This window comes from Chelmon rostratus, chromosome 5 (assembly GCF_017976325.1).
Source record: "Chelmon rostratus isolate fCheRos1 chromosome 5, fCheRos1.pri, whole genome shotgun sequence".
In the NCBI taxonomy this organism is placed as follows: Eukaryota; Metazoa; Chordata; class Actinopteri; order Chaetodontiformes; family Chaetodontidae; genus Chelmon; species Chelmon rostratus.
This window is the reverse complement of record NC_055662.1, coordinates 23,133,819-23,157,198: the sequence shown is the minus strand read 5'-3', so window position 1 is coordinate 23,157,198 and position 23,380 is coordinate 23,133,819. Positions and strand designations below refer to the sequence as shown.

Below are 23,380 nucleotides of genomic sequence, written 5' to 3'. Positions count from 1 at the left end.
CTTCTCTGTGGACTGGGTCCTCTCCAATGCTTCCGCAGAGTTAGCGGCCAGCATGCTCGCTGTTATCGTTACCATTTCACGCGTTTGAAGTGCTGCTTTTGGAAATCTCTCTCTCTCTCTCTTCTGTCTCTCTCCTCTCCAGATTAATTCCAGTCCAGATTCCTGCATCTTCCTTTCTTCTTCTGCTCTGTAGATCTGCTTCTGAACAGTAGGCTGTTTATTGTATGTGTTCAACTCACTAGGACCACGCTTTTCTGTCTTTCTGCTCTTCCATGGATGTTTAGCATTTTCAGCCCTCTCTAAGCATCTCCTTTCTCTCCTCGCTTTCCTCTCCCCGAGGCCACAGCGAGCTTATTCCCTCCAGCTATTACATCCAATTAGGAGGAGTGAGAGTTTCACCCCTCCTCCCTTTCTACACTAACAATGTGGAATGCTGTGGAATGAGTCAGGGTTTTCTCTTCTCGTCTTTGATGTGAACAAATTACACTTCACATACACACTTGGCAAGGAAACAAAGATCCAGTTTACTCTTTCAAGTTTGGATTCTTTGTCATTCAGCGAGCAAGAAGACGCACAATGGAGGACGAGATCGCTCGGCGTGGATTGATGGCTTCTTTTATTTCGGCTTTCTCTTTCATTTTAAAAAAAGTTGCAAAATGGGATTTGAATAGCCGCAGTGTAAATATATGTGTATCATGGCTCCAGACCGCGACCAGTCGCATTTTGTGACAATTTTTGGAGACAGTGAGGCAAAATTTCATAATTGAGTGCGACAGAAAGAAAAAAAAAAATCACAAAAGAACAAAACATTTGAACGATTATCTGATCGCTTCAACAGCCCGTACGCAGGTGTTTGTTTGTAACTCCACCCGTGAGAGCAGATCCACCCCGAGGAGGGGAAGAGGGGGTGAGGCAGCGCCTGGACCAGAGAGGCGACCGTGATTTCTAAAAACGCAGCATCGTGAAGATACACTTACTTCACGCATGAAGACGCTCAGTATATAATGTGCATTCAGCCCGCGTTGGACCAGTTCATGGGAGTCCACAAACCAGACTGCGGTCTAGCGGATGCACTTGACTTTGAAGATCGTTCTTTCTCTAAATTGTTTATTTATGAGCAAAGCATTTATCAATAATACAGTTCAGATGGGGGGAAAAAATGAGTGTGTTGCATTGCATGTTGATTTAAGTGTTGCTCCTACATTTTCTGCTGGTGCACCTAAAATCTTCAGCAGCGAGCACCACTCTGGAGCTCTGTGTGAGTGTGTGTATATATATATATATTTAACAGGGGCATTGTGATAACATTATAACTGGTCACCGGCTGTGTGATCGTCACATTGCTAAGCCCTACCCCTGAAGCACAAGCTTTTTCCAGCCTTTCCTAGAACACTGCCAGCTGTTCTGATAGTATTCCTGTCAGTTATGCTGGCTTACAGTGATGTGCTTCCCTTGCTTCTGCTCGTGTACAGTGTTGAGACAAATCTCTGCATGGACAATTGTGCTACCTTCAGAGGCTCTCCGGCTGAATTTAAAGCAGCGCTGCTCGAGGAGAGTATTCAAGATGACCTTTAAACACATCTTTCTTTTGCATGGCCTCCGACGATTTTAAGGTGCATAAAAGCTGCGTGACCCATATCGGCACAACCACGGCGTCACGGCCGGTAATGTTGATGAAAGGAATGGAATGATAACGGCGTTTTGTTCAATCGTTTTACCCCTGGCACTGACGATTCTTTGCGTCACATTAAAACGTTAAGATGGCAGCTGTAGTAGTTGTTTGCGTGCATCTCCAGCCCATGACAGCAGCTTTTCATGCCACACATGATCGTATCACTGAAAACTGTACATGTATTTCTTTTCAAAAGGCAATGGGAGTCAAAGTTTAGAGTTCCATCTCAGATCATTGAGGTAAACAGCGGTTTGTGATTCAAAAGTGGAGGAAAATTGCCATACGATTTCTGGAAACAGCTTGAGCATCATGATGGGGTTGTTGTGCTTTAGCGCTCAGGGAGCTTATTTGCTTGTATTTACTGTTCGTTCACACATACACACAGACACGAGGTTGGAGGCAGTGATTTTGGTGTGAGCTGCTCCTTTAAGGTGGTGGTGAGCTGCCTCATATGAAGGCATTTGCTCCACAGCTCGTGCTGCTGTTTCTGCTTCCTTCCCTTCTTCTCTACCTCCCTGCTCCATTTTCCTTCTTGCCACTGTTGCGGTTATAATCCTTATTTGCATTATTCATTTGAATACACAGATCAAATAAATATACATTCATCCTGGGGGGGCGTCTTCTCTGTATATACTGGCTTTATGTTTTATTTGCTGTTTTCAAAGCCACAAAAAGTAAAACCTGATAAGTTTTTCATCCACATGTTCATACTGCAAGTGTTGTGGTATTAATACATTTAAGTTTTGCAGTATCAGCAGCAGAGATGGTCTCATACTGTTAATGTTGGTTTCTTTTTTTCCAAACTGGAGGGAACACAACACATTCCGTGTCCCATGAAGCAATCCTGGGATCTTTACCTTGGCAGGTTTAATCCCCGACCACCTCATCCATCTGAGCTAAATGTGATGCATGTTCTCATCTACCATAGATATAAGATTTCTGCACAACAGGACACAAAAGATGCAAAAACATGTCTCTGATGGAAAGGAACACTTGCTGCACTGCCATGCGAACCAGCGTCTGTGCCAAGGCATCTGGCTGTTGCTCATTAAACGGTGCAACGACCGTTATTCAGTTTGGAATTACTTCTGAAAGAATAGCAATAATTAATCTATAATTCGTCGTTTTGTTATCAGACTGGATGGCGTGCCGCGTGCTTCAGTTTTCCATCTGCTGCCTGAGGAGTCTATTGAATCTGAGAATTTGTACACAACTTCAATTACCAGCATCAGGGATTGCTTTTTATTGACAACTGTCAGAAAAAAAGATCAATTTTGTTTACTTCTGTGTTATTTAGGTCGCCTCCTGTAGGGGACGGACAATCAATACTGACCATAGCACTATAGAAAACATATATTATCTGTTGACACTTTTCAGTTTTGCACACTGACACTGAGGAGCGGACTTCTAAAAAAACGCATTGATTACATGTCAAAAACACAGAATGAATCAGGCCTTTGGCATGACTGCACTCTGTATTGACCACAAAACAAGAACCAGTCCATTTAGACAGTCTGATCAGGTGGGCTTTCATGCATCCACGCCGGCAACAGCCATGGCTGGAGGCATTGTGGTCAGGTAGTTTGTCCGCCCATCTGTCCGGAAAACGATATTTCAGGACCATGTCGAGGGAATTTCTCCAAATTTGGCAGAAATGTCGACTTGGACTTAGGGATTTTGGCTGGTCAGAGGTCACTGTGACCTCTCAAAACCACATTTTTGGCCGTAGCTCAAGCATTCATTTGCTAATTATGACTAAATTTCAACAAATGTCTCAGGGGATAAAATAATGAAGTGATGACATTTTGCATCTGAAAGGTCAAAGGTCAACTTCACTGTGACATCATAATGTTCTGCACCCACACTTTTCGGGCCATTATTCTGCAACGTAACTCAGGAACAGAAGGCAGATTGTGACCATGTTTCACATGTGGTCGGATACTGAATTGGTGACGCTCATCTTGGGTGCCCACTTTGAAACTGCGCTCATTGTATGATTGTGTGAAGCCTCCACATTTTATAATTTGTAGCTTCTTTGCAGGAGCATCCAGATTTGAATCATCGTCTTCTGTTGTTGCTACAACACACAGCAGAACAGGAACAGCAAAGCTCAACAAAGTCAATTCAAACCGGTGTTATTTATCGAATCAAAAGTTCGCCTCGAGGGGCTTCACAATCTATACAGCAGACGACATCCTGTATCCTTACATTCTCTACTGGGATGAGGAACGGCTCCCATTAATGTGCAGAATGGAAGAAGCTTCAGGAAGCTTCTAAGTGGAAATTATTCACTGGAATCATAAGTGTCAAAACAGTGATGACTTCCATTTCGCCTAAACATACACTTAATACCTTTAAAGACTTGAAATTCTTCACTGCATGTATTATATGATGTCTGTACAGACACGGAAGTAAACTGCAACATGACTGGTTTGTGGAGGCATACAAGCACGACGCCATAAGTCCAGTTCCTTTATGTTATGCTTGGAAAAGCAATTTGATGCTCTATTTGACTGAACATGGCCTCCACATGCAATCGCAGACAGCACACAGCCTGTGCGGTTATGGATTTTGAACAGTTTTATGGTTTCTTTCATTCAACTCAGGCTGTTTCTGGATTATTGTGAATATGATACCATTTATTACTAACAAAGACTCCCAGTGAATATACCGATTGAATCTCCATATTCGGTGTTATTTTAGATCTGCTTGCTAGTGAAATTAGCACACTAATGTTAGAATTTTGAAAACGGCCATCATCCATCACTGCTTTATTGAGCAGTGATGGATGATAGGCGTATTCCCATAATAAACTGTTTTGGCAGTGCTTCCCCTGCGATATTAGGAAATACACCTCTAAGGTACAAATACAACATAAACCATACCACAGTTGTAGTATCTGTCAGAAAAAGTACGGTCTATATTTTTCATATTCATTCAGTCATCAAAAGAGGTCACAATAGCGCATAAAGCATCCAAGACAGATGAGTTGGAAGGAAGAAATCCCTGATCTCATCCTGGAGCGTGGTGTATGTTCTTGTTTTTTTTTCCTTTCTAAACCACGTGTCATTAATGGAGGACTCTGCACTGCACTCCTGCTCCTCCGACAAAAAAAAAGTAAAATGAGGATGGATGGGTTATTTACTTACAGACAGTGTTTACCACTCGGCTTGATACAAAGGGGTTTGCTGCTGCACTTCCTTGTCATTAGTAGGAAGAGCATCAACAATGCCTCCCTAATTATTGTTGGTATTGTGTCTGTGAGTCATTTCACAGTTAGCCACCCACTCCATAGCGAGATGATTTAATGTTAATAAGCCCTGCTATGATGGAACAAACACTTTTAAGGGTGATGTTACGTGGGAGACAGATATGCAGTGAACATCTGCTGGGGGTTGCAGAGTGAGTGTGCGCGTGTGTGGGTGTGTAGGGGGTACAAGGAAAGGTGATATCTGTAGTGCTAATGTAGTGCATGTACACAGATTGCCATATGTGCCACACTGCAGCTAAGTCAATCCTCATTTGCAAAAAAAAACAAAAAAAAAAACAACAACCCAACTTTAGGCAGTTTTTGCTTAATTTTCTATCAGAAAAGCGAAAATGAATTCCCAGCTGGACTGAATTCTGCATCTATCTAGCAACGCAAAGTCTTAACTCTTTCACCTGTCTAGTCCACTTTTCCAGATATTCTGTCAGTGCAATATGAGCAGCATTGAAACTTTGTGAGCGTAAATGCGGATCTGCCAAATAGTCGCACTCATATTAATGATAACTCCCACCTGGAATTAGCATTTCAGCTAGTCCACAACAATTTATGTCATTCTTACTCTGCAGCTGCCTGGCAAGTTGATTGTGAAAATTAATACTGCTCATTTATAGCTGAAAACACATGGAACATTTTACACTGTGACTTGAGTCATGCAGTAATTAAATGCAGCCCCGTGGCAAATTAAACTGGTTTGTGCGATAATTTCATGGATTCTGTCTTTCTTCAAGCTACTGTATCACGATTAGAAAAAGCTTCCATCTCCTACTCGCTGCCAAATGCAGGAAAGACACGTTAAAAACTCCAACAAAAGTTTTTACTGCTTGAGATTCATAACATGCGACACTTGACAGACACAAACAGGATTTGTCAGCCCCAGTGAGTGGTGTCTGGGCTGCCAGCATTAGCAGTGACAGCTGACTGTCACTCTCAATGCCACGCCGCTAAATGGAAGTACGATCCATTACCCGGATTGTTTCTGACTTTGTCTCGGGCCGACCGGCCATGAAGGTAAGAGTGATAGGCTTTACAGAGCCATCAAGTCAGATGGGGCTAAGTTGTGGTGCCGTAGCAGCCATCATTGTCTGGGTTTTCAGTTGTTACATCCAGGCGAATCACTAATGTTTGCAACATAATCAATGCAAAGAAGTTTCCTGCAGCAACACCTGCAACTGCAGTTCACAACATATGATCAATACTTTGAATTATATAGTATTAGGATGTGTTGAGTGCAGGTTAGTGAGACATAAATGTTGTCATTGCCAAACACAAGCAACATTAGCAGTCACAGTATAACCTGTGCGGACCAATCTTATCTATAGGCTCATTATCTTAAACTTCTAAAACAATCAAACACAACACTATTTTACTTTTATCTTTATAAGTACCAGTTCAGAGGGGCAACCACTCATACAATATATAACACTGGTCCTCAGAAAGCCTGTTATGGTAAATAACTAACTATTAAAAAGGAGTTCCTCCACAACGTTCCCGCTAAAACATCCACCAGGTCAGCACCATCAAACCCAACATGATGAAACAGTCGCTGCCTCCCATGACGCAATCATAAATGCAGTATTTGCAATCATTGTGTTGACCTCTCACCCAGACTAATGTGGCTACATCAAAACAACACTTTCATCTTTATTACAGAAGGGTTACAGGGTTATTGGGTTAATGCGAATGCTAAGGAAGCAACAGTGAAAAAGCCCGGGACATATTGTCCCACTCGAACCGATGCACATATATTTATCTCATCATTGCAGCCAATGGACAATCATCTCTCACATGTTTTTCTCTTTAATGGAAATTGACGAATGAAGCAGCGTGTTAATCTCACACCTACACAGACTTTATTAAAGCCCTACATGCGTTACATGAACTCTTTTCAGTGTTCACACTATGTCCTGTATCTCATCACTCAGCCGACCTCTCATACTGGTAAATGAGACAGGTGACAAGTATCCTGTCTAGGCTTTGTTCTCCAAACCTTTTGTCATCTCAACACGTAGTCTGTGTTCACTGTCGGCAAAATCACCTATATTATTTGCCAGGATGCTCACAGCTGGTAAGAATTCGAGTGGGGTTAAGCTTTCACTTATCTAAATTTGAAGAGGCCACATTAAAGAGGAACAAACTGAACACGACCACAGACCAGATGAAACACTTTACTGACCACAGAATGTCTCTCTATCATTTTAGCAGTTTAAGTAATTAACCAATAGGATGACGGCATTGTTTGCCTCTCTAATTTTTGAGTGTTTTGTCTCTTTTTCTCTCACCTTCTCTGATTCCATTTCTGGGTGTCTGTCAGTTTGTGCTACTGTGATGCTTTATCAGAGGTGATCCAAATGCATTTCACACGTTCCGTTTCCCTGTTGGCACCTCGCACAGATGTATCACGACCACCGCCTCGGTGACGCATCTCCAAAAATCTTGCCACTCACTCGGTCTTCAGATGCCGTGCAGCAGAGCCGTATGTGACCCTCTTTATTTTCTCATTATGCTGAAGCTCTGGTTCAGTTTTGTAGTGATTTTCTGGTTTCTGTTGAGCCAGATTTCACTGCTAACCCTGAACTCTTACAACACCTCACTATGGGCTGCTGGTAAGAGTACCTATACATAGTAACTATATATAACATGGTGGGTGGATTTTGAGGTCAGTCTCATGCATTGATGTCTTGTTTGCTTGCTCAGTGTACATCCTGGTGTTCACAGTGAGGTGGTCACTGTTACACTGTTTACTGATATAAACTGAACTGAACTTAATGATTCCTGTGTTTAATGCACAGGAACAGTCTGCTTCAGGTCTGATGTCTCAGAAACAGCACAACTGAATATGCAGCCTTATTAAAGGGACGCGGCGATGATGCGCTTTTCTCCTCGACTCTGCTCTGTAGAACTGAATGAATGAGCTGCTTCAGATGCATGTTAAGATTCATATATTAATTCACCTTTTACAGTTAATAGAACGTGGTTGCACCTCATTTCACCTCTGACTGATAAAAGCAGCCTATACGGGATCGAATTAATCCGATTTCGTCACATTTGTTTTGTGAAACATGGTTTTATAGATTTGTCACTATTGGGGAAGAAATGTAGGTTATTACATAAATATTTTTAAATTTACTGTTGATCCATATTGTGTTATTGATTTCATGTAATTTAAATGCCTCCAGTCACCCGCCCTGCTTAAGCAAAATAGCACGCTGCTATTGACGTGAATTCTGTTTCTGTTGTGAATTCACTGGTCTCAGTCATTTTGTGTTTTGATATATGCATGTGTATCCTCCTCTGTATGTGTGTGTGTGTGTGTGTGTGTGTGTGTGTTTTGCATTTGTTCAACCTGTGCACCAGCCCCTCTATCTCCACTGAACACCTTGAGGTCATATCGGCCCTGTGCTGGACAGGCTGGCTGGTTCCCCATTTAGATTATGGATGGTTATTACTGCCTCCCGGGTGTCAGTCAGATTAAACCAATATGTCCCAGGATGGAGGCTCATCGTGCAAGAGAGAGGACCTTCAGCAGGGGAGGAGGAGGGGCAATTTAAAAAAGTCATCTCCAGAACCTTCCATGTTTACAAATGTCTTAGTGCAGTTTCAAGATGTTTCCATTTGTTGAGCCAAATGGAACAATGTGTTGGATAATGCCCTTGTTTGCCTGTCTGTCACATACGGTGAACTACCCAAAGGAAAACATGAGAAAACACGCGTCTGCAGGATTCCCATGTAACACGTTCAGTGGACAAAATAAACTAACTTGTAGTTTTTTGGTTGGCAGAGTAGTTTTGTTGCTGAATATACTTAAGGAGAATATTAAAACACGCTGTTTGATGTTGTATCTGCTGCAGCTCTAATGTGCGGTTTTCACCACTTTGAAAGGCATGATAGACCTTAAAGTGAACTGATTCCTCTGTGTTTATACATATCAAAGCACCTTTTTGAGATACAGCGTGGCGCAAGCACGCTCGAGCCGTATTTCGTGATTGTTTCAAGATTCATTATGTGTCTGTTTTTAGCCCAACAGCTGAGGGAAATCTGCTGGTTTGGCTTTGATGACAGTTTTTATGTGGAGGGAAATTGGACGATGTTATATTTGCAGGATTTTATGAGCAGAAACAGTTCGTCGCCCCAAGAAAAGCACATGTGGTCAGTCGTGTTACCAGGATATGACTAAAAGAACATTTTGTTTTTTGGCTTTTTTACTGATTGTAAGTATCAGCATAGCACCAATTTCCTACTATCCTACCAGTATGTTATTTCATGCTATTCTTTTTCTACTTTGTGATACAATATTACAACCTTTCCAACAGAGTATTTATAGCAGTGGCCTCAACAGCAGTGATTCACTGAATAGTTTCCTCTTTGAATCCTTTCTGAAAGGAATGGCACAATAAAATTCACGATTTAATAGAATGATAAAACAGAAAATAAAGCTGCCCGTTGCAACATGAAAAGACCTTTAGAAAACCCACATTTAAACGAACCTTTGAAAAATCTTTGGTTCATACTGACACAATAAGTCACTTGTGCATAACAACGCAAAAAACTACGCATGCCTGCTTTATGGTCAAGGTCTGCATGAAGTTAGGCGACTGAAACTTCTTGTTTAAGTTTGGAGAAAGAACGCCATCTTTGAACCGCGCAACCCTGTCAGAGTCTGCTGACCCAACCAGCTTCCTCCTTAAGAGCTTTTGCAGTGTTTCATTGCTTGTCAGGGTGTGTAAACAAAGGTCCTCATCAGTGTCATATCGAGGAATGCTAACACCCATGATTTGCAGAGGATACATTACATATTAACGTGAGATGAAGCCACTTTTGTCTGCAGCTGTGTCCCACCCAGCACACTTGGCTCATCGTCTAACGTATGTGTTAGATGTGGAGTACATTTTGTCTGGTCAGACAATAATTGTTAAGCAGTTGTGCTCAAACGGCGGTCATTTCCATGGGAAATAGGCCATATGACGCAAGTCACAATGGGGTGTTTTGACTCATATATGGAACACCAACAGCTGTGAGCATAAATCTTACCAGCCCAGTGTATTGTACACTCAGTACTTTATGTACTTTTATGATTCACCACTTGGATGAACAAAAAAAACTTCCTTTTATGTATCTCTATCTTCTCAGCATGTGTATTTATGTGTGGGTGCGAATAGTTGTCTGCACTGGGAGGCGTGTGTTGTTTTTTTTCTTTTTTTGTTTTTTTCGTTTTCTTTGTGGGGGTGTAATTTTGTGCGCGTTATATACAGTGTGAGTCCGTGGGCTGGCGTGCGTACGCCTTTACCCCGACGGTAAGAGAGGAAATGGCTGAAAGAAAACCGCACGACGGCAAGTGAAGCATGGAATGCGTTTGGTTTTGGGATTCCAACGGCCCATGTGCAGGGGAGTGCACAAGGGGGAGCTTCTACCTCCGGACGGATGAGAGGCTGTGGAAGTGCTCGACTCCGGCTGCTTCTGACTTCAGTTTGAGCTTTCTCTCACATTTGAAGCAGTGTTAAAGGCTGCGGTTCACTATTTAATTCTGTTTGTTTACCACAATTGTCTCTAAGTGAATCATTCTCCCCTTCACTTTGCAGCTGCTGAGAACAGCTTCATGGCTGCTGTCTGAGTTGAAATCATTTGTTCCAGGGGTGTCCTAAGTTTGTCAAAGCAGCCTTGCTAGATACTTACTAGAAACACTGAATGCAGACCCCCCCACACACCAGAAATAAAGTACCACATTAAATTAGACTGGCAATATAAAAGTTTTTAAAACCCTCTGAGAGCACTTTGTGAAGTGATTGTTTTCACATCCAAAAACACCACAGGGAATGCAGAGTGACAGAGCTCTGATGTTTGGTTTGTGAAGAGGAGAAAAATCCACTCTGTGCATGTTTCTCGGTGTTATGATTGGAAATGAGACTTGATTAGTTTTCGAAAATGGTTTTGGATGCGTTTGCAGCTGCGTGAAATGCTGGCATCCGTAGCTGTCTCGCTGTCAGCCTCATGATCTACGTGGCCTTAACCCTCTCCATATGCTAATGCGTATAATCAGTATTCAGGGCCATGGATGAAAACATGTACATGACATTGAATCATACTTTAATTAAGCTAGCTCACTGGTAGGCAGTATCATTAGCAATTGGGAAATAGCAGACATGCATATTTAATATGGTCTTCAGAGCACTAATTCCCAATACATTTTTGTTTGTCCATCCATCCATTCATCCATCCATCGAACCCCTCCAAGGGAATTGTTTCATCGTGTAACACATTTATGATCATCCCCAGCAGGACGGGCGATTTTATTTGTCATCCCATGTATCTGACGCCCTTGGCCTTTCGCCTCTGTAGCCGTGTCCAGCTTTTGGCCACATTTTCAGTGCAATTTTGCTCGTGATGATGGAGATAGAGGGCTGTGGTAATGACGGGAGACAGGCCAAAACTCAGCCACGGAGCTGGACTGGGGCTTAGGAGCCAGGGATGCAGCAAACAAGTATGTATGCCACGGGGGCTAATCCGACACTGGTCCAGAATGATGAACACATATTAGTCAAAGGCCACCAACCAGGACATAGCATAGCAAGAGTGTATAAATGGGGGATGGGCTGTGACACAGTGCCAGGCTACGCTTCATGGACGCAGCGTGGAGCGTTTTTGCTGGCAGGATGTTGTGCCCTACAGGTAGCAGGTGTGTCTGGCTTTACATATTGCACACTCCCTTGGATTACATGTTAAATGTTACTGCACATATGGCGGTGCATACTGCAATTAATGCTGTAGTCGAATCAGCAGTGTTACGTGCAGCTGCAGCACTGAATACTGTGACATAGTGGTGATAAAGCTAATATAATTTTTCTCTCTCTCCCCCCCTCCTCCCTCTTTTCCCCCTCTGTGTCTCAACAGCGGCAGATGGTGAGGAACCAACTTCAGCAGGTGGGAAATTTTTATGCTTGGTAACGTGATTTCCCTTCATTTGTGTATGTCAGAATGTGTGTGTGTGTGTGAGAGAGAGAGAGAGAGGGAGGGAGAGAGCTCTTTCAGTTTCTAAATCTTGGCCGAGCCCCTTCCTTCCTTCATCACCACAGACTCTAATTCCTGTATCGACTCACTGATCATGCCTGGTCAGCAGCACTCATGATTATATCATTTGGTAGTTCAGTTCATAAGGCGGACCCATTTAAACCTCCTCTAATAGTGTGACTCAAAAGAAATATCTCATCTTCGTCTGGTACAGAGTTTGCAGATTGTTTTCAGAGCCTCTCAGTCCAGTGATTGCTTTCACTTGATTGCTTTTCATCACACGTGAAATTTTCTGAATACCGAAGTAGTGAGCATCACTTCCAGGGCTGTTTTTGGAAAACCATTCCTGTTGTAAACCATTAATTTAAGAGCAGCATTAATACGCAGCACTGTCGATATCTCAGAACATGCCTGTCTTATATCTCACGTTCGATGCATCTTCAAATGCATGCAATTAGTTTAAGTCTGAATGTACAGTGCATACAATCCCTAAGGAGTGCATTAAGTGTGCTTTGTGCTGCTCTGCGTGTTTGCATGTGATAGGCAGTAAAGTAAGGCCATACTTGGTATTCAGAGGTACTGCTTCTCATTACTGAAAGAACTAATGTAACGAGAGTTTCATTACAAAAGCAAGACCACAGAGGACAACAGTAAACAAGGGCCTGATTTATCTTCATCAGTGATATAATTAAAATGTCACTTCACATCCAGGAGAAGTACTGCAACTGAATACAAACTTCCTACTTCTAAGTGCATCCCCAGCATCTAATTGTATTTGCCTACCTTTCTTTCATTAATATTAATCGCTGCTTGTTTATTTGAGATCAGATGGGTTAAAACGAGACTGATTTGTTTAGATAAGACATAATAACCCAGGAATCAAAGCGGTTTGTTGATGCAATGTTAAGCTTGGTGACATCTCAGAGCCTGATCGGTTAGTCAGGAGACAGAAACGCATGTATGCACACGTGCATCCACATGCATAAGTAATACGATAATCTGAATATACATTTGTTACAATGCAGGTGATTATTGAAAAGTTTAATTTCACACACACACACACGCACGCAAAATAGAATTAAAATTTCAACATTCAAATGTCGGATTTCCACTGAGAGCAGATGGTTCAGATTTTAAATATCTGGTGCCATGAATGTCACAACAGACAGACTTAAACAGCACATGGAGTTCAATGACAGCAGCACATTCACGATACAGTGTGTCACAGCTACTTTTATCGTGTTTTTAGAATAATGCGGAGCTCTTAACATGCTGCAAATGATTTACAGCTTTTATAATGTATAATAATTCAGCTTATTCCCTTTTGCTGCCTGCAATAAATCCTGTTGCCAAAACTGTTTTCCTGCGTACTGTACACACCATCAGACAACACAGAGAATGAGGCAAACAGTCCAAGAAATAATGATCAGATGCGAAAGTGACACGAATTAGGTGTGACTTGTGACCACTGACCTGGAACTGGACTTGGAGAGAAAATAGGACAGGGTGACGTGGAAGGCCAAATCACTCATGACAGGCTTGAAGAATTTACCATATCAGCTGCTATTTCACAGCCTTCAGATCTTCAGTCTGCATAGTCACACGACTCACACTCTTCTCTGGCGTACATGCAGCAAAGGGGACCAGTGCCCTGCACGTTTGGCCTGTAGTGTGCATCACTGTGTCTTATGTCCACGCTGATTTGATTGGACTGCAGTCGATGCGCATTGGCTCGCCATCTGCAGCACATGGCATCTGAAGCTGCTATTAAAATTGGACGTTTGACGTTGAGAGGGTAATTCTACTTAGTGTGCTAAACCTGACAGAATATTGGATTTCATTTTGTCCTCAGCCCCAGTGGTATAATAAGGAAATGAGGAAATGGGCTACATTATATCTACATAACAGGGGGAACTTCCTTTACATCTTGAAAAGTCTGCTCATATTGTAAGAAATGGGAAATTCCTGAATACAATAAAAAGCACAAAGGACGAGGTCTGACTGCTGCAAAAGCTCCCGCAGAGAGAAATCACTGAAAGTCAAACTGAATTACACATGGAGAGAGCATACAGTGGGCCTGAGTGCCTCACGTTTTTCACTGTGTTTGATGTCGCAGTTTTAATGTTGCATGTTAATGACATGCATGTTGAATGTTCATATGTTAAACGAGCATCTTTCCCTAATTGAGCATGATCAGTCACGCACACGCACACAGAGATGCTCAGTAAACATTAGCAAAGCGCACATCTGATTCTTTGTTTTAGTTTCAACAGGAAGCGATTTTAATGCTCACTGGTCTTTTGTTGTGTATCAAGAGACTCTAATACTCTTACATCCACTTTAAGGAACAAGTTCCTCCTCAACATCCGTCCTGCTCAAAACTCTTGAGTGGATTTCAGCTCCGCTATGTGAGCTCATTATGTGTATGTAAGACTCTTAAGTACAAAATTCATTTCTCTACATTAAGTATCTCATTAGAGGCTATAATCATAGACATGGAAAAAGAGAGAGTGCTCTAATAGCTTTTTTTTTTACCCCTCTCATCTACTTGCTTTTCACCGAATGCAACTTAACCCTGCAGATGGCCCAACAAATACTAGAAATGCACAACCCCCGTGGTTGCAGCGTGCGCTCTTAAAATATTGCAAATGCCACTGAGACCTCAAGAGGCATAATTGAGCCTGAAGTAAGGTTAAGTGGATAACTAACAGTCTCTTTGCAGAACACAGGACAATAGGCCTCCATTGAACAGGTTGGTGCCAGCCTCTCTCTGATTAGCTTCAGTCTTATTAGGTTACAGCTAATTTCTTTAACCATACAGTATTTGGCATTGTTCACAAACATTAGAATCAGGAAGAGGCCTTTGTTAGAGGAGACCTCTGGGAGGCAGGGACAACGCTGTGACATTTTCATGGCATTTAGTCTCTGACAGGACAACCTCCATTCCTGCCTTTTCCTGGATCTTCTAAGAATGATGCTGGGCCTTGGTGTGACCTCTCCATTTGGACATTTGTTTGACATATTCCGAACCATTTTGTTTCCGCGTGATTCCCGCTACTTTCAGTTCTAAGTGCATTTGTCTGACATTGTCGAATGCTGATGGGCTGAAATGGCAGCGTGGCAAGGGCACAGGAGAATAGGAGGCCGGAGATTCACTAAAAGCACAGCCGTACGGCGGCTCATGCTGAGAGCACTGATGTAATATTGGTGGTACAGTGCCAGCTTTCATCAGCTGAGGTGAAGGATGGGTGCAGTGACCATGAGCCCGTGAACCAGTGAAGCCATCATAGAAGAAGAGGCTGGGTTAAAATAGATTTGACACAATTAGGCCATGTCAGATTTCACCGTGCTGGGGCCGGGCTGCACATTCAGAGCTGAGGGCCTTCGATGTAAATTTCACCCTCTTCAGGCAGGTAAAATGTGAAAGATTTTATTAAAGGTTAAAAAGAGGGTTGATGGGCCGGCTTGTCACTGTTGACTCAGTACTGGTAGATAAATTGGAACTGAAACTCATTTGACAGTTTCATTTTCAGGGAGGTTTTTCACTGAAAGTCATTTCAATTGTGTCATTTAATTATCTACTGAATCTCCTTGAGATAAAGGTTTTTCAATAAAGGCAGCAGTGTAGCTGGGGAAGTGTTGCTCAGTGCAGCTGTCAGTAGAGGACCAAACCATGTGGAAATGCTTGTTTGTGGTAGTTACCGACATTAGATTAAAGGCACTTCCTCCGCTGCTGCTGGAAATGGTCAGTTTGCCCTACAAGCTGATCCACGTCACTGGGATCAACAGAAATCTTTGTCGAGGAACAGTCAGTAATCCTTTGTCAGACCTTCTCATGAGCCCGACCTATCGGGTAAGCACTGGGAAAGCTGTAACAAGACCTCATTTCCTCTGCTTGAAATAGTCAGTGAAATAGCTGTAATACTACATTGTTTATATCTTTTATATAGAAATGTGTCTTTAAAAGTTGCTTAGCAATCATCTAGTGGTGGACCACATGAAAGTACAGGTGTGAATGCACCCAAGATGCATTGAGGATTGATTTTGATCTGTTCAACCACACTGAATGCAAGTTTAAATGCAAAAATGGAAATAAAACCTTTTGCTAGTCAGCAAATGGTTGCCTCGACCCTCTTCTCCAACTAAGGCCGAGCACAAGGGGGTGGATAACACCAGGCGCAGTCTTCCACTAATAGAATCAAAAGTTTGACAGTGTTTATATCGCTTTGACTCCCAGTCCCCATCCTCTCCCACCAGTCTTGACTGCACATCTACATCCATCCTCTCGAGGGTGGTCGCACCGACCACAGCTGAAGCAAAAGCAGCTGCACAAAACCGCATTCTCCTCTGCATTCCAGTCGTCGTCAGCTTCTTTCCCAGCTTTGAAAAGAAATCAGAAGTCCAGCGCAGCTCCGCAGATCGCTGCCATTTTTTGGTTTTGTTTTTTTGCTGTTTTTTGGGACCCACACAAGCGAGAGGAGGGTGGAAGACGGAAGAAGAAGAAGCTGGACAGCGTGATCGGATATCAGTGGGATCTCAATGTGGGCACTGGAGACACATTAATACCAACTGTATGCATGAAATCAGGTTAAATCACATCTAGACGCCATCTGGATATGAGCTGCAAGGTGAAACGGAGGTGTCTGAGTCTTTGTAATAGTAAAACCGAATGAACAAGAGGCTCAGAGTATGAAATCAAGTGAGTCTTGATGCATAAAGCCTCTCTGCTTCAATGGTGCATTGTACAAGTTTGCATTGTGAACTATATCTTTTATAAGAGTTAGAAGATGCAGTATAGTGAGATTAGTATGGGCTTGTACATTTGAAACCAGCTTATGTTTGTGACAGCTGTCAGCTGAGATGAAAGACTTAACCCTGAGAATGTCAGGCCTCCATGATTGATCCGCGAGGAAACAAAGGATGCTTTCCGTTGTTTAACCACTGGTCAGGTTTTCGCAGCTGATTGATTGGGCTCTCTTTGCGGCCAGAAAAGAAATCACGGCACTCGTGCCGGACACGGCACAGGCTCACATCAATCACAGAGCGAGCGTCGGCTTGTACAGCACAGCGGCAGTTGACGTTCACACGAGAAGGCTGCCGATGGTTCCTCCAGACGTACGAAGAGAGCGTCCGCTGACAGCCTGATGAGATCTCCTCAGATGGCACGCCATGTCCACCTCCTCGCCTTTTCTGGAATTTTTCTTTTTCCTCCTACAGTAGGAGTGTGTTGATATCCAGTTTTGCGTCGCCTCATCGCTGCCGCTTCCAGCATGCCTGTCATTCCTTTATGCACTCATGCTTTACTGAAAATAGTCAGTTGCAGCGAATAAGTGAATGTATTTCTTTGAAGCATAAGAGAACACAATGCAGATACATGAATGGATGAAAATGTGCCGCTGTTAGTTGTAAATATTGTTTCTGTACAGTTAGAAACAGACTTTTTAGTGCAGCAGCCACAGTTTTATCTGTATTTTTGTTGATTTTTCCTGTAGGATTTAAATCAATCGTAGCAATTGCATTAGACGCACTGTTCTCCTATTGGTTAGATTACTTCGCATTCTCTCAGTGGAATAATTTTTCATATAATATGCCGAATGGATGTCAAATTTTCCTGTGTGTGTGCAACTGTAGCTGTGGCATCTGATCCTGACTCATAATTGCTGCAGTACATCAGGTTTTAGTGTTTGTTTCAACACATAGGGTGTGAAAGTCTGCAGTGTTTGACTCACCACGAAGTTTCCATCCAGCCCCGTGAATGATCAGTAAATTGGTGTGTTTTGGTCTGTAATGTTTTGGAGCCGTTTATATCTAAGCGTAGCTACTCTAACGTAGCTGTCACACACACAGAACACACTCGCTCACTTTGACTCTCTCTTTCTTCCTCTCTGTCTCTCCGCCTCCTTCCCTCCCTGCTTTTTTTCGGCTTTATGCGCTCTCCATTATGGAGGCTGTCAGCGCGCCTCTGTGCGACTATAGATCGTCACGTCAAAACAGCCCTGAGACCTGTCACCCCCCTCTTCCTCGGAGAGCAGCGCCTTTGTGAAAGCTATTATACGTTTCTCTGTTCAACTGATTAGGCACCACTCTAATTATTACCGATACAGGTCCTGGCTTTGAAATGGCGTGACTTCAATAGGATTAACTCCTTTGTAATTCATATCCAGAGGCCTTCTAATTTAGACGAGAGAACAATAATAACCTTGCTAGAGGTGTTTGTGTATTTGTTTCCTTTCAGTTCATTTTTATCCTATACATTTCCTGGGTTGGTGCTAGCTGGCTAAATGGTCAGGCGGATGATGTAGTATGCGTTCCAAGGCCACGCCCGTTTACTTGACATTTTGTGCTCACGGCTGTTCATTTGTCAAACTGACTTCAGAGGGCATGATATTCTCACCCTTGAGACTTCTTCTTGTTGCCTATCACTTTAAATGAAATAAGAGACCTGTCAAAGAACAGTTTACCTGCCAACAGCAAGATATGACTGGAAAAAGACTAGAATAGAAATTGCATGAAGAGACAGGAAGCTTAAAACGAAGTCTCACAGAAGCAAATTAGTTTTGGCTCTTGTGTCAGCGGGCTTTTAAAAGTTTTGGCGTGACCAGAAGTTATCGCCACCAGGTGCTCTTTCCGCACCTGCATTTTAATGTTCAACACGTGCCGAGCTTTAGCCAAGTTTGCATTCACATACGATGGGAGGATCCAGAAGTTTTTCCATCCAATCTCAATCCACAGAGTTTCGACAGTCTGGGTGCGGTTGTGCAACTTGATGTTTAAAAGATGAGACAGCTATTGGTTGACCCCTAAGTTATGAAACCAATAACCCTGCATCAAGGCCTTGTCATTAAGTTTGGCCCCATGCTGCAGGTTAGTCCTGGAAAGATATTAGATGGCAGTAATGTGACACCATGTTGTGGGCACTGCCAATGATAATCTATTGCTGTGTTACACACATTTGGTCGTATTGAGTTTGATTCAAAGCTGTTGTTATCACCATTAGTCCTAAGGAGATAAATTATGAGGAGAATAAATTGTAAAGAAATCTGGAAAAAACACACTCACAGAAGAAAAAGTGCCCCTACTGAGTTATTTATCATTATCAGCATAACTTTGAGGGGTTTTGTGTGAGTGTGTGCGTGTGTGTGCGTGATTGAAATTCTTTCTTTTGTTTGCTAAATCCCCAAAGCGTGAATTCACTAGCGGCTGCAAAGCTTCCCAGTGTTCACTACACCCAAATACTAAAGAGACAACAATGGTAGTGATGAATGGGGTGCTGCACACACAGCAAGAATACATGTGCTTTGCGGCAATGAATATGAATTCCCCTGCAAATTAGAGTTTGGAGCATGCGAACCTTTTCTGCACTGACCATAGCAAAGGGTGCAGCATGAGCTTTGATTTTCAGTCGGAATGTTGAACTGTTGAAATGTGTGCGGTCTGGAACGGCAACATGTGGAAACTTTTACGAAGTAGGCCAGTATTCAAAGGGCTCAGAGTCTTACAGTCTTCATGCACAGTTAGCTGCCGAGACACCAGTCTCAGAAAATGTGTGTCTGGATGTCTGTATGAACTTCTTCTTTGTCTTGAAACATTATTTTGGAATATTTATTTATTTATTTAGATCGAAGTAAAGGTGGCCACTAAAACAATGACGTATGGTTGCTCTCAGCCATCCACATCATGTTGATGCATCTGCCACAATACTGCATCTTCTCTTAAAAACAGAATAAACAGCAGCACCAGTGGCAGATTATTAATTATCCAGTGAGACTGTGCATCCAGCTGTAGCAAACTATACCTTAAAGGATATTAAATTATTATAGCAAATAACTTTATTTTGCCAAGAGGGCGTATCGGATTTACACTCACGTTCGCTATCAGAAATACTATTTATATTAAACAACTGGATTTAACTGGCATTAAATTCACCTCGGGGCAGCCTCCTTCGAAAGGGAAAAACGGTAGCCAGTTAATTAATTTAGTCTCCATCTGAAGGTTGCTAGAGAGTTCTTGACTCATGCACAGCGCCTGTAGTACTTCATACACACAAACTGATGTAACCACGTTCCTCATGAATGATGAATGGATGGATGATCAAATAAATGCAACTACAAGTAAATATTAAGTGCAATGAATGCAGACACAACTAATAACCACTGAACATGTATATGAACAAATAAATGTGACCAATGGGCTGAAGAATCTAGTGACTGTAAGTGAATAAATAAACTAATGACCAAAGTCATGAATGCAGCAAGGCACAAAATATGGAGGACCAACACAACAGATCCAGCAGGATGTCTTAATCAGATGCATTGATTTGTAGAAGAAGTCTTTAAGATTAAACAGTGAAATATGCATACGGCAGCTCTGAGAGGGATTGGACAGCAAAAGAAATTATCTGAAGTAATTAGATACCATAACTACATATACTAATTGAGGTCCTAATTTTTGATCCAATGCGTCTTCAGTATTTCCATTACTCACAGGAGAAGTTTCAGCTGGTGCTCCTGGTGGCCCGAGGAGAGGCTGCTCTGCAGGAAGGGCGTTTTTCATGTGGACCGGCCTGGTTCTGGATGTGCTCTGTCCCACATCGCAGCTTGGCCAGTTAGCTTCCCGGAGCTCCCGGGCATCCTGCGTTGGATGTGGTTTCTTCTGTTTAAGTCGGCAGGGTGACACTCACCCACGGGGACGTATTAGAGACGCGGCGGCAGTGTTTCTAGGATCGCAGTCCTGACCTCTCTCACTTTCGGTCAGGTCAGAAATGACGGCATTGAGCAGGCTGGAGCAGAGAGTTTCTTTCTTTGTGTGTTTGTTTGGCTTTCTCCCTCACACTCCTCACCTAGCTGGGTGTGTAGGATTCAAACTTCCTTCCTCTTGCTTTGAAAGTCGGCCGGATGGCTTGAGGCTCAGCTGATCACCATCCCGGGAGAGTGAGCTGGACTCCGGCCCGTCCGCCCTCTGGTGGAGCGTCGAGGGCTGTGACGTCAAGAGACTAAAATGAAGAGAGGAAGAGACGCGAACTGGTGAAGCTTTGGCGTCCTCTTGCTTAGTAGCCTGTAGAAAGGGATGGGGGTGTCTGCCATTCCTCTAAATCTATCTGGCCCTAATTCTTTTCTTTATTACTCTTAGCAATAAAGACGTTAGGTACAGGTTTAATGCTTCCATGCTTAAAAGCTGGCCCACTCAGTTGATGAAAGGTGCCAGACAATGGTGTTAACCCATGTTTAAATGTCACAGTATATATATACACTGAGATACTGAGATACACTTTTTATTGTTCCTCCATCCCAGTGGTTAGTTAATCATAGCATAATAATTAATGTACATTTTAATTCTTAACGGCAAAGTCAGTTTCTTCTTTGTACTTTGTCTCGTCGTGGGAGTCCTTGATGTGCACGCCCCCACGCTGACGTGTGGCGAGTGCTTGTTTATCCTGAGACCTGTGCAGGTTTGTGCCTGACACAGATGCTGTAAATTCGGCCGGCTGTCTCTTATCTTTCCGTTGATATCATCCTTGCATCTTGCAGGGCCTATTTTATGATCCTTGTGGTCAAGTGAGCAACAAGTTAAAGAGAAGGTAGCATCTATGCAGTCGCTCAAGCAAACACTTCTCTGCAACGTGGAACGGAAATATAGTCCATGATTGATGAAATTACCTCGCTGGCTTGTCTGACATTTGAATTGTGCATTATAGTGTCCAGTTATTACTTCGCTATGCTTGTTTCAAAAGTAATTTTTGTTTCTGTTGTGTTAAATAACCTTCTAATTGCCTGTTTTGTGTTTTAGCATCGTAATGTCAGAGTTTTTCTGTCTTATTCCACTCAGTACTCAGCCAGCCAAAATCTAATTGAGCAATTCACTCTCCCTGAACTCTCATCTGTGTGTGTGTGTGGGTGTGGGTGTATTAGCATGCATGTTTTTCTATGCATATAGGTGATAGCGCTCTACCTTGCAGCTAGTCTGTGCTCTCCTCTTACCGCTGTGAGGATGAAGCCCTGCCTTCCTGGAGGGGACATATTCAGTGATTTTTAGATGGCGCTTTGGGCTGCCCTCCAGACCACAGAGACCAGCAGCAGTCACTGAAAGCCAGACTCTCCCTGCTCCCCTGTCATCCTCGGTTTCTCCTGTCAGACACTTTTACTTACAAGCTCGACAAGATCCAACCTCATGTAATTTATTAATTTAAACTCGGTCACTGCAAATCTGCTCAAATGCTCAGGCAGTATGCATGTTCGATTCTGAACTCGCTGGTTGGTTCGTTTGTCTCTGTTGGCATGGCGATGCTCATTTTAACCATGCACACACTGAAAAACAGAATGCTGCATCAGAATGAATCAATTAGCGTGAACATTGTGCGCTTGCATGCCCACTAAATGAGAAGGTAAAAGATGCAACCCATTATCACTGTCTTACCGCCTTACACAGTGTTTTAATAGTGCCACAAAACAGATGTCTTAACGGGGTCTTTCCACGCAGGCCCGTGCCATCCAAACCCTTGCCACAACAGGGGAACATGTGAGATCAGCGAGACCTACAGGGGCGACACCTTCATTGGTTACGTCTGCAAGTGTCCACCAGGCTTCAGTGGAGTTCACTGCCAGCACAGTAAGTCGGACCGCTCTCTTCCTCTAACGAGCCCTGACGCACTTACATTTCCCAAAACAGAATGTTAAATCAGAGAGTTCGGAAGGTTGCGGAAAACCTGTGTGTCCACATTCCCATGAAGTGTGATTTGTCTGTTTGATCTCAAGGATTTTCCAACACCAATACCCAATACTGACCTTGAGCAGCGACTAAACGAACAGCTGACAGGAAGTAAATCGCCGTCGAAAGGACGAGTTCAGCAAAACGATAGTGGGTCTGGTGGAGAAAGGAAACGCTGAACTTGCTTTCTTTTGTTGAGCATGCTCTTAATAAAGGTTAATGTCAGAAGGTTTTTGCTGCCTATGAGATAATGCTGCGCGAGACCGAGAGCATTGTTCTCAACCCCCCGAGCAATTCATCCTCTATCTTTAAACAGACTCCCTGAACTCTTAAGCCTCTCAGGCCCTGAAACTGGCCTCAAGGGTAACGCCAGTGTGAGGTCCGAGCATGCGGGTGCAACTAACACCAGCGACTGTAACAGTGGGGGTGTACCCGACCCGTTGTAATTGGATGTCTTCCTATAGTTTTTTGATGTTATTTTGCAATGAAAGATAGCAAAGTGATGGGAAGTCGGTAACATGGCTTTTCTGAAGACAATAAAAACGTCCATTTATTGTTGCCAAGCATGCTTCAGCGTTTCCTCCCCCCCAAAAAAACACAAAACACAACCAAGCTGTTTGATTTGATAACGGTGCACGGCAACGGCAGGAAGCAGCCGGAGTGAGCTGCTCTGACATTTCAAAAAGTCAAGCTACTTTTTTTTCTTCTTTAGCAGAAACAGTGTCTTTCACTTC

The 23,380-nt window shown here is 43.0% G+C and overlaps 1 protein-coding gene across 1 annotated transcript in view; it reads left to right on the top strand.

Moving 5' to 3' along the window:
- Positions 1–23,380, top strand: part of LOC121606778 (EGF-like repeat and discoidin I-like domain-containing protein 3) — a 106,139-nt gene that overhangs the window by 15,283 nt on the left and 67,476 nt on the right. The window contains exons 2-3 of the mRNA XM_041937315.1: positions 11,826–11,855; positions 22,419–22,547. Coding sequence (XP_041793249.1) covers positions 11,826–11,855; positions 22,419–22,547 — 159 coding nt within the window. The remainder of the gene's footprint in view (positions 1–11,825; positions 11,856–22,418; positions 22,548–23,380) is intronic.